This window comes from Cavia porcellus, unplaced genomic scaffold, assembly GCF_034190915.1.
Source record: "Cavia porcellus strain 051 isolate PalLab524CR breed Dunkin Hartley unplaced genomic scaffold, mCavPor4.1 scaffold_23, whole genome shotgun sequence".
Lineage (NCBI taxonomy): Eukaryota > Metazoa > Chordata > Mammalia > Rodentia > Caviidae > Cavia > Cavia porcellus.
In genome coordinates this window covers 40,140,502-40,150,829 of record NW_026947506.1, presented here as the reverse complement: position 1 = coordinate 40,150,829, position 10,328 = coordinate 40,140,502, and the positions used below count along the sequence as shown (strand labels likewise).

Here is a 10,328-nt window from a genome sequence, read left to right as displayed (position 1 = left end):
CATGTCCATTGCAGAGAAGGGGACTGAGACCAAAGCGGGTGGGGATAATAGGGAGCTCCATTTCTGGCCAGCATTTCAATGGGCCTCCTCTCACCCACCTACCCAGTTTATTTGTGCTTAGAAACCAGGAAGATTGGGATCTAGCACTAGGAATAAACCTTTCATAAAAGCAAAAAAAAAAAAAAAAAGCCTACTTAGAACACAGTGTGTAGCATGTGTGGTAATCCCAGCACTTGGCAGCTGAGACAGGAAGATTGCTGCAAGTTTGAAGCCAGTCTGGGCAACACCATGAGTCCAAGGTGAGCCTCAACTACTAATGAGACCTTGTCTCAAAAAAACAAAACAAGACAAAATGAAACAAACAAACAAAAAAAAAATCAAAAGACAAGGGGCTAGGGATTTAGCTCAGTGGTGTAAGCCCCTCCTCTCAAGTACAAGGTCTTGAATTCGATCCCTGGTACCGGAAAAAAAAAAAATCGAAAGATAGTATGTCCCTCCAGCTCCCAAATTGTCCTTTCACAGTTGTATCTGTGGACACTTTTGTATTTCAGGAATTGGGTGCAGTGGTGCACACCTGTATTCCCAGCACACTGGGAGGCTAGAGAAGGAAAATGGCAGCAAGTTCAAGCTCAGCCTGGGCAACTTAGTGGCTTAGTGGTGACCTTCTGCCTTTGCAACCTGGTGAGAGGGGTTTGCTGGGTGTGCCAAGTTTTCCCTGGACTTCTGGGTACAGACTGTGAACCCCTCCTCCGTACACTGTGGGGAGATGGCAGCACAGTTCGGGGTGGGAGGGCCACAACTCCCAGGGCGGGCTTGGGGGAGATCCCAAGGCCCACAGCAAAACTGGAACAACTGATAACCTCCCAGTAGTGCAACGGACTGCATCTGTCTAACATTATCTTGCAGATTCTTTGTCCCCAGCCAACAATCTACCCACTGTCCCTGGTTCCTTCTGTCCCTCCTTTCTTCTCCCCTTGCATCTGGAGGACAGGTGGCCACAAGCTGCCTTTTGAGGCTTAGTCATTTCCTGTACCTTAGTCTCTCCCATTCAGTCAGGGTGAGGTCACATCAGGCAATGCCACTTCCCCCAGAGCGGGCAAGGATCTATGTGTTTTTGATGCATAGGAGCAAAAGTCTCAAAGGAGGGAAAAAATGAAAACTCATTAAGGGTCACAAAGGCAGAAAAGGATTCTGAGGATTGTAAGTATGTGGGTCAACTTGGCAAGAAGCCTTACTGGTTCTAGTGGGATTAGGTGAGATTTCTGTTTGTTTCTCTTTAGTTAGGCACATTGACTGAGGACAGGACCCTACTATAGGGCCAAAGAGGACTTTTCTCCCCAATACTAGGGTTGGAACTTGGGACCTCACACAGGCCAGGCATGTGTTCTACCAGTGAGCCACAACCCTAGAAGAAGATCTTAAGAATCAACTTGCCTGAGGTGTAGTTTAGTGGTAGTGTGCTTACTTAGCATTTGCGATTTCTTTTAGTCTACTCTCAGTAATGTACACACACACACACATGCATGCACACACAGTGTGGTCAGTGCTCGTTTTAGAGACCAAAACTCTTGAGAAACAAGTCACTCAAGGTCACACAGTGTTTTGGATGCAGCATTAGGACTAACCCAGATCTTCTAAATACTCACTAGACCCTTTCACTGGCCCAAGGGTCTGGGTCTCCAGAGAATGGCAGCAGGAGAAACCAAAGTCTGTTTATGCACCAGTAAGAAGTGGGAAGCTAGGAGCAAGTAGCCTACATTTCTCATTTTCATTTAAAAAGTTTATTTTATTCAAATTGGAAAATGAATACAAATCTCTGGGTATTTTGGCGGGGGCGGGAATGTTAAGGGTTGGGCACGGAGGAGGAGAAGACAGTTGAGGTAAGGTTATGAGCATCACAGTGGCTGCCTCGGGGACCCTGCCTGGAAGGAGAGGGTGGCATTGGGTTGAGCAGGGTGCTCAGGGCCGGAGAAACACCATGGTGAGGAGGCCTGGAGGTGGAGAAAGAAACGGCAAGTCAGCCAGAGAATCCCTCTTGGCCCCTGCTCCCTTTTCTCTGGATGTGGGTCTGGATCCCCATGCCATTACTGCTCTCACCTAAGACATAAGCTGCCACCAACTTTTGTCCCAGGGAAACATGCAGGACCTGAGGCAGCTGGCTGCCGGATTCGTCCTGAAGTGGAAGCAGCAAGAAGGCCACAGAGATGATGCCAGTCAGCAAAAAGAGGACGAAGGAGCTGGTGGCCAGCTGCTGATGGGGACCTGGAAACAAGGGTCCTTAACAGCGGTATTCTCTCCTGTCCAGCTAGGAAGCTGACATGGAAGATGTCTCTACATTTTATCATCCACCAGAGGCCCCACTGTGAGTGCTCTCTCTTCCCTGGAGCTTTGGTCCCCAGAGCCACAAGAAACTCTCCTTCCTCTGGTCCCTCTCCTCATTCTGTAGTCATTGCCATCTTCTGTGCACTCATGTAGCAGGTCTCTCCTGTACCCACCACAACGCACAAGCCAGGACAGCATACTTGCTCAGCCTATGTCTGTCTGCCTGTCTCTCTCGTCTTTCCTCCCTTCCCCTCTTCTCCTCTCCTCTCTGCTTGCTGGGGTAGAGGATGGCATGGGATTGAAAGCAGGGCCTTCCCACTGAGCTGCATCTCCAGCCTTTTAAAATCTGAGACAGGATCTCATTAAGTTGACCAGGCTTGGCTCAAACTTGTGATTCTCCTGCCTCAGGCTCCCAGAGTACACATATGTGCCATCACACCTAGCTGTCAGTATAGGCTTCTTATTGAACTGAACTGAGCTGACACTTGATACAAAGCCCTACAGTTAGAGTTAAATGAGTAGAATCCAAAAATCAGGGAAATGGCAAAGACTTTTCTTTACCAAATCCAAATTTCGACTAGGAATGTTTCCACCAAAAGGCAAAAAGGTGAGCCAGAAGACTTTTTTAAACCCACTTTAGCTCATCTCTAGAGTAATTCTAGTTCTTCCCTCCATACAGAACTCCAGAATCCACACTACCCTACTTACTCTCCTGGAAGTGTCTGGCCGAGGGTGGTGTTGTCCAAGCAGGAGGCCCTGGCTGGGGTGTTGGCTCGGGCTGTCCCTGAAGCTCAAGGGGGTACGCTGGGGCCCGCAGAACTGAGGTGATGTCCTTGCGCCCCACCACTCGGCCCTCGGCCCCCTCCTCTGACAGCTCAATGCGGAAGCGGTCCTGGACATCATAATGACTGGGAATGGGGGCCACGTGGCGAATCACACTGGGTCCAAGATAAGACACAGGATCATTGGAAGGAAGTGAGGTCACTCTCCCTAGAAGATCTCCCTCCCAGAAGGGTTCCCTAACAGATATTGACACGGTGGGGAAAGCACCTTAAAGACGACAAGGCCTCAAACCCAAGGTAACGACCCCCAGCTTGCTTCAGCTTCTCTACCTTCCAACTCACATGTCAATACAGGACTGGGGTTTTACATATCCTTCAGCGTCAAACACCGTGTATTTGGCAGGTGCTGTGCACAGAACTGTGGATAAAGAGATCCACAAAAGAGATCTTAGACAAGTCTTCCCCACGGTAGAACACTAGAATTTCCTGTCTCCAATCCCAGCCAATCCAAGGGCTAGACATGATTCTTGTGGTCGCCAAGATTTGGCATCTGGCCCTACTCATTTGAACCTCCAGCCCACACAGCCCCCAGTGTTCTGCAGCCAGTCCCAGATCCCCAGCAAGCACCCATTCCTTCACCTCGGAAGCGAAGCGCAGTTCCTGTGGGGTTATAGAGGGTCAGCAGCTGCCGGGGTCCACTCCTTTGGTCCGCCCTGAATACCAGATCCGGGGGAAAGACGAGGACCGGGACTACAGGTCCCGAGGGAGGAGGGGCGCCCCGGGACCCCCGCCCAGGGGCCCCCGGACCCACCAGCTCCAAGTCCTGGGGCGCCCCACGGCGCATGCAGGCTCTGGGCGGTCGGACATCCGAGGAGAGAGCTCAGGGAACAAGGCTTGGAGTCTAGAGCTGAGGGGTAGAGGTGAAAGCGGACAAGATGAGATCGTGTAGGGCTCGAACTGGTGACGCTGCGGCCTCAAAACCCTGGTAGAAGCAGCTTGTTTAGTTCTAGGACCCCAAACCTTCCCACTTTCCAACTCGGCCCAGATCCCTGCAAACCCCGCCCCCAAGCTTCACCTCGACAGCCACGCCCATCTCGTTAAGCCCTGCCCCTAGTGGTTCCCAATCCGGGGTTTCTCAACCCCGAATAGAGATCTGTATAAGTGCCTCCCTCCTCAAGGCTCCGCCTTTTCCGGGACTTCCGGTGTCTCCTCCCCATCTTTCCGGCCAGAGTCCGCCCTCTGTAGTGGCCTCCTCTGGAGCAGCCTTTCACGTCGCCTGCTCTGCTATCCCTCCCTGTCCTCCTCCCGTGCCTGGTCAGACTCGGGCCGCTCGTGCTGTGGAGACCACCTTGTGGTCAAAGTACCTGCCAGTCAACCTGTGGCCAGACTAATTGTGCCATCTTCCCGAGTCCCTTTCTGCGCTTCCGCCGTACGGCCTCTCTCATTGGCCAGAGTGCGCTTCTCTCCGCCTAAATTTACTCTGATTGGTCGCTTAAAGACTAGCACCGATGATTGGCTTGATCTCAATGACGTAAGAAGTTTATGGGCGTCTCAGTCTCAAATTCAAACCGCGAAGTAACTGGGAGAAATGGCACTGGGCTGCGAGGTGGGCTTTGTTACTTTCTCCCTACTCTTAGATTGTCCAAATCACTAGATCCCAATTCTGGGCTCAGATCCTATTCCTTTCCTTCCTGGACGTGCCTATAGAGTCACATATACCTGGGGATTTAAAGACTCACCTAACCCTGCTGTTTACATCGTCTCATTGAATCTTTATCTCCTTTTACTGACGGGGAAACAGCCTCAAAAAAGTGAAGAATCTCACTGTAGACCACACAATTACTGGCCAGTGTAGCAAAAACTAAGTCGATCTAATGAGAAAAACGTTTCCCTGAGCATCTTATTTATATAGAATCTCCTTTGTCCTCTTAATCATGCTTTTGCTTTCCCTGTAGTATTTATAATTCTAGTTGACATTGTATTTTCTCTTCTGAAATTGAATATTCTTTCTACAAAAATATTTTTGTTTTGTGGTGGTGGTGTTTCTGTGGTTCCTGAGATTTTATAGTAAAACTTAATAAATGAATGAATGAATGAAATCCCCAGGATGGGACCCTAACTCATAGAAATGGAAATAACACCTTTCCTCAGATAAGAAACATTTATTTGGATGAGAACGGGGACCCAAGCACACAGGGCTGGACTCAGTCTCAAGCCTGGGACTCCACAGCCCGTACAGGTTGGGAGAGGCATTTCCTGTTACTTAGGTTGGTGAGAACCTGGTCCTGGTTGGGCCGGTAGACAACTACAAAGCTGTCTGGAGGAAGGGTGGGACCTCTTTTCTCATCCATTTGGCCCATCATCAGATAACTGATTCCTGGGGGAAGGGAGGAGAGAAAGAGAGTGAGTTGAGACCTTGCCAAAACATTGAGGGAAGGGGCCTTGGAAATGAACCCAGGGACTTCACACTGAGGCACATACACACACACACACACACACACACACACACACACACACACACACACCAGCCCTATTTTTTATTTTGAGATAGGGTCTCCCTACATCACATTTCCCAGGTTGGAGTTCAATTTGCAATCCTGCAGGGAGTACTGAGGTTATAGGTGTGCACCACTATACCAATGCGTTATATCTCTATTATTTTAGTGTTGTTAAGTGCCCCCTCCTGATTTCTTTTGTCTGTTACCTTTTTTCATGGGTGGGTACTGCTTGCAAGGCACGTAAAATTTCAAGGAGGTGCCAGTGGGTGGAGAGGGTAGGTCCAGTCCTCCATTTTTGTAAACACCAATGAGATTGACAGTGACAGTGAGGGCATCGCCTGGGCCCCGAACCATAGACTTCACTGTCGCTGTCACCACTGTGGGAGAATGGGGGTGAGAGATGAGGAGATAGGAAACCAGGGCAGAGCCAGCACCAGGAAGGTGCCAAGGTAAAGAAGCTGGAAGAAGAGGGCATGGGGAGGGGTTTCTTACCCAGATCACTAGCGCAGAAGTTGCTCTGCAAGGTGCCTGTTCTCCGGTACTGCTTTGGGCAGGTGATAGTGGGGGCATCTAGGAGGGAGGGGGGCTGTTTGTGAAGGGTACCTCCCCAGCAGATAGGAAGGCCCACTTTCTCCATAACTACTTCAGAGTGTTAACCCCAGCTTTGGTTCCCAGAAACCAGTACCAGCCATCGGAGGAACGATCCTCCAGCAAGTGTAGCATGAATGAACGGGTAATTAAATGGATGCCTCAAGAAAACTGTAGGAAACAATTCCCTTCGGTCTGAGCTTCCTTCTTTCCCCCTTCCCAGACTCACTGGGGCTCACTGGAATTCCCTGGGCCTCAGGCAAAGCTTCTGATTTTTCCACAGGTTGGACTTTGGGCTTGGTGGGTGGCTTGACTTTGGGTCCAGCTTCAGGCTTAGAGCTGGGGCTGAGAGTAGGGGGACCAGGATGGACGCCCCCTTCTGGACTCGAGGCTGGCCTTTTGTCAGCAGAGTCCCGCGGCAGCATCTTGTAGGAGGCTGAGAAGCCATCTGCGGTGACGCTGAGATCCGAGACGAACTGGACCAGAAGTTCGTTGCCTTCTGAGGAGATAGGGCTGTAGGCATCGTGGGAGGTGTTAGGGCGGCCGCACACCCCTCACCCCCGCCTTCCCAGTGCCCATGGCCATTTGACCTCTTGGTCGCCTGGCTTCTCCACCTCAGAGCCCCACTTGCCTCGCCTCTAGCTTCCAGTTCTGCAGACCCCAAGACCTTGGCCTCTGCTCGCCCCTACTCGCTCTGCCCAACTGTTGGGAGTCTCAGGGTTCAGTTTCTACCCCCACCTTCACCCCGCCCCTCAGTCCCCTGGGTGAAGCCCAGATTCTCCCAGCAGCCCACCGCGTCCCGCCCCTCACCCGGGGGCGGTGTCACCGCAGAATTTCCCCAGCCTCTTGGAGTCGTCGCTCAGGGCTCCGTTGAACACGCTGACCGAGTCGTACCGGCAGTAGGTGTCCGGCTCCAGGTCGAACTTCCCGAAGGTCAGCAAGATCACCTGGCGGTGGCCGAGGCGAAAGCTGCTCGGCTGGACCTGAGCCCTGCACCTCTCGCCTCCCTGACTTCCCACACCTGGTGCCCTCACTGGGGCATTCACACCCCAAATCCTGGCTCACTCTCAAGGGACAAACCCTGATTCCACCCTGTGGCGCCGCACAGTTTCGGGGCACCATGTCCTCGCTCTGCTAAGACCGCACAGTTGTGATTTCAGTTTTAGTCTGCGTGCAAGCAGGCTCTGAGTCTTATTTTTGGTCCACACAAGCTCTGGGCTCTGGACACAGAGGATGCTCAATAAATCCTTGCTGGCTAGGTGCAAGAGGGGGTGGCTCGGGGTCCCCACGGGCAGTCGGGGCACAGGGTCGGTACCTGGTTTGGGGGCGCGATGATATGCCAGTTACAGTTGATGCCCGGGGGGTAGTCGGACTCCGGCCAGTTGGGTGTGGTGAGGGATCCCTGCGCCTTCTCCAGCCGCCCCCCACAAAACTGGTGCTCTGGGGAGGGGAGACAGGGGAGGGGGAGGGGCGGTGGAGACCCTCAGTAAGCTGGAGGAGAGTTCTGGCTCAGAGCCGGGTCAGCAGTTCGGATGTTTGGGTCTCAGAACGAGGGGACGAGGCGTGGGCAGAAGAGCGGGGGAGGTTAGCAGAGAGGGGGCCGAGAGGAGAGGATGGGACTCAGAGCTGCAGCTGGGCGCGGTGAAAGGGAAGGAGAACTGGCTGGATGCGCCCGTTTTGCCCCTCCCGACCCAAGCCTCTTCCCCTAGGAGATCCCATCTCCCCAGCCTGGCAGAAGAGTTCCCTCTGTGAGGGTGCCCTTGATTTGGGCCCTTCCGGGTGGTCCCCGGCTGAAACATTTCCAGGGAGATTTCTGCCACCAGGAGAAGGTGATGGGACCGCAATCGGGAACCCAGGGCTGGGTGCCGGGGGCGCCACGTAAGGGAACCTAGTCCCCCAGCCCTGGGGTGCCCCCTCGCGCCCGTCGGAGGGAGCCCGATTGCGGACGGGGGCGGGCAGTTACTCACCGTCCCAGTAACCCCAGGCCGCCCATTCCACCCGCGGGTCCATGACCCATTTCCGCCTCGCGCCTGGGGGGGGGCCTGGAAGAGGGGGTGGGTGGGAGCAGGAGGGGGAGAGAAGACGGGGAGGAGGGACTGAAGGGGCAGTTAGTGAGGAGAAAGGGTGAGGGAGTATTGGTTGCCCTAGGCTCTTGGGATTGGGTCCTCTCAGGGGTTGAGGTTAGGGCTGGGGTCTGGGGCCTGAGCAGGGTCGGGACAAGGACAGGGGAAAATGGAGGTAGAGGAGGCTCACCATTGCCTAAGGTGGCCCGCCCGCTGTACCAGAGCAGGAAACCTCTTCCTCCTGTTCCCTCATCTGCTGTCATCTTCAGTGTCACCTGATTACCAGGGGCAACCAGGGGCGCTGGCCGGAAGGTCCCACAGAAACGTCCAAGCCGCTTGCCCGAGGTTCCAGACCCAGCAAAGACCTCCAGAGCATCATAACGACAGGCAGGGTGCAGCTCCAGGTCGAAGACTCGGAAGGAGAGGGACACAGTTTGGCCCTCAGGGACCTGACATCAGGGACATTAGGCATGAGACCCACAGTGCCAGGCTGCACAAAACCTGGGCAGAGGTCTTCTAACCCTCCCTGAGTGTTTCCTAGAGTAGTGGCTGGGCCTGGAAAGGACCCTATGCATAGCTGCAGAGCAGAGGCTCTGGGCTCTGCAGCTGTGGTCTCTGGAGAGATAAAAGAAGACAGGAAGGAAGTTGGGGGTGGGGTGGGGTGGAGAATTAGGATTTGAGTTATGGGTAAACTGTGGGGCACTCGTTATGTTGGAGATTGGTCCCCTCAGTGATCAGAGGGGATAGGGCTTAGAAGATGGTATGGGGTAGGGGGACCCATTAGCATCCGTTTTTTTTGTTTTGTTTTGTTTTGTTTTTTTTGCCTGGAATACTTTGATAAGAGGACAGTGACCAGAGGGGTCTTCTCACCGTTATGGTCCAGATGCACTCCTTATTGGGGGGGTAGAGGTTGGGGAAACCCTCACTTGCCACGTAACCTGACTCCCCCGTCACATCCCCTCCACACAGGAACACAGGTCTGGAGAACAGAAGGGGTTGGTCAGCAGTGGGGAGCAGTGGAGGGACATGGATGGGGTAATGAGAACAGGAAGCCAGGGCAATGAGGGAAAAGGCCAAAGGGATCCAGGAGAGCCTTGGCCAGCTGGGCCAGGATGGGAGCAGGGTGAAGAAAAAGTGAGCCTCTCCAACCCCCAGAGGCCCCACCCCCACCCAAGAGGAATTCCCAGAATCCTCCTGGGGAGCCTCCTCTTGCTCACTCTCCTCCCTCATACTGCCTGGCAGTCTGGAAAAGGAGCTGCTTAACTACTTCCAGATGTGGTCGAGCCACGAGGCCAGGCGGTGGGGGGAAGGGGAGGGCCAGGGATGAGGGGAGCAGCATAGAATTGGCCCTCCCATTGGGCCCAGAGACCAGGCTCATGCACCCCCACCTTTGCCCTGCTTCTGTTCCAACTCCCAAGGCTCCTCTAGTCTCCCCCACCCCATCTCTCTTTCCTTTCTGGAAGCCAGATGTCAGCTACCAGGCAAGTTCAGGATCTTGGCTCTCCTTTGAGGCTCCATGGGGGGCCACAGGTTTGGGTGGAGGGGGAGACTCAAGAGGGCAGAGGGTGAAGGTTGAAAGAGAGAGCAGTGGTGACCTGCAGATCAGGGTCTCACAGCAGAGGGGAGCCCTTGGGTGCCAGAGAAGACAGGGTGGGAAACCTGCAGGGGTGGGTGAATCCGAGGCCCCACAGGCACATCCCCCGGGGCCAGGGTTTAAAAGCTCACTGGGGTCACCTGAAATGCCGAGACCTACATACCTGGTATAGTTGGGGGTCTGGCCCTGGGCAAGAGGCAGTAGGGCCCAGGCTGTGAGGAGGGGCACCAGGAGGGAGGCTGGGACAGCGGGCAGCATGTCGAGGGGGACTGTGCTGGGGTCCTCAGCCCAGAGGCAGCAGTTAAGTTCAGCAGCAGTAGAGGCAGCAGCGGCGGCAGCAGCGGCAGCAGTGGCGGCAGGATAATCAGGGCCAGATGAGACAGCCCAGGGCGTGTGGGCGTGGGGACTGGCCTGTGGGGCGGGCAGCAGGAAGGCGGGACAGGGAGACAGCTGTGACCGTAGTGAGGCCAGGGGCCTCTCT

At 54.2% G+C, this 10,328-nt stretch overlaps 2 protein-coding genes across 6 annotated transcripts; both read right to left on the bottom strand.

The window, feature by feature from the left end:
• Window positions 1-1,758: 1,758 nt before the first annotated feature.
• Window positions 1,759-4,567, bottom strand: Mospd3 (motile sperm domain containing 3). 4 transcript variants are annotated; one of them, XM_013152799.3, is made up of 7 exons: window positions 4,469-4,567; window positions 3,916-4,011; window positions 3,744-3,817; window positions 3,447-3,522; window positions 3,031-3,260; window positions 2,098-2,262; window positions 1,759-1,991 (listed from the first exon to the last, which is right to left on the bottom strand). In XM_013152799.3, exons 2-7 carry the CDS (start codon window positions 3,969-3,971, stop codon window positions 1,960-1,962), a joined length of 633 nt encoding a protein of 210 aa, XP_013008253.2. In that variant the 5' UTR covers window positions 3,972-4,011; window positions 4,469-4,567; the 3' UTR covers window positions 1,759-1,959. The 4 variants fall into 4 exon arrangements, with proteins under 4 accessions (XP_013008253.2, XP_013008254.2, XP_005003745.2 ...); XM_013152800.3 differs by lacking the exon at window positions 4,469-4,567 and adding an exon at window positions 4,180-4,305; XM_005003688.4 differs by having other exon boundaries at window positions 3,744-4,011; window positions 4,469-4,566.
• A 679-nt stretch (window positions 4,568-5,246) lies between these two features.
• On the bottom strand, window positions 5,247-10,224 carry Pcolce (procollagen C-endopeptidase enhancer). Of its 2 annotated transcripts, XM_063234226.1 has the most exons (10): window positions 10,011-10,224; window positions 9,124-9,232; window positions 8,444-8,702; window positions 8,158-8,232; window positions 7,506-7,630; window positions 7,001-7,137; window positions 6,420-6,703; window positions 6,095-6,172; window positions 5,809-5,979; window positions 5,247-5,481 (listed from the first exon to the last, which is right to left on the bottom strand). In XM_063234226.1, the coding sequence occupies exons 1-10, from the start codon at window positions 10,103-10,105 to the stop codon at window positions 5,315-5,317; spliced, it is 1,500 nt and encodes a 499-aa protein (XP_063090296.1). In that variant the 5' UTR covers window positions 10,106-10,224; the 3' UTR covers window positions 5,247-5,314. The 2 variants fall into 2 exon arrangements, with proteins under 2 accessions (XP_063090296.1, XP_003470197.2); XM_003470149.5 differs by lacking the exon at window positions 8,158-8,232 and having other exon boundaries at window positions 10,011-10,222.
• Between the last annotated feature and the right edge of the window lie 104 nt (window positions 10,225-10,328).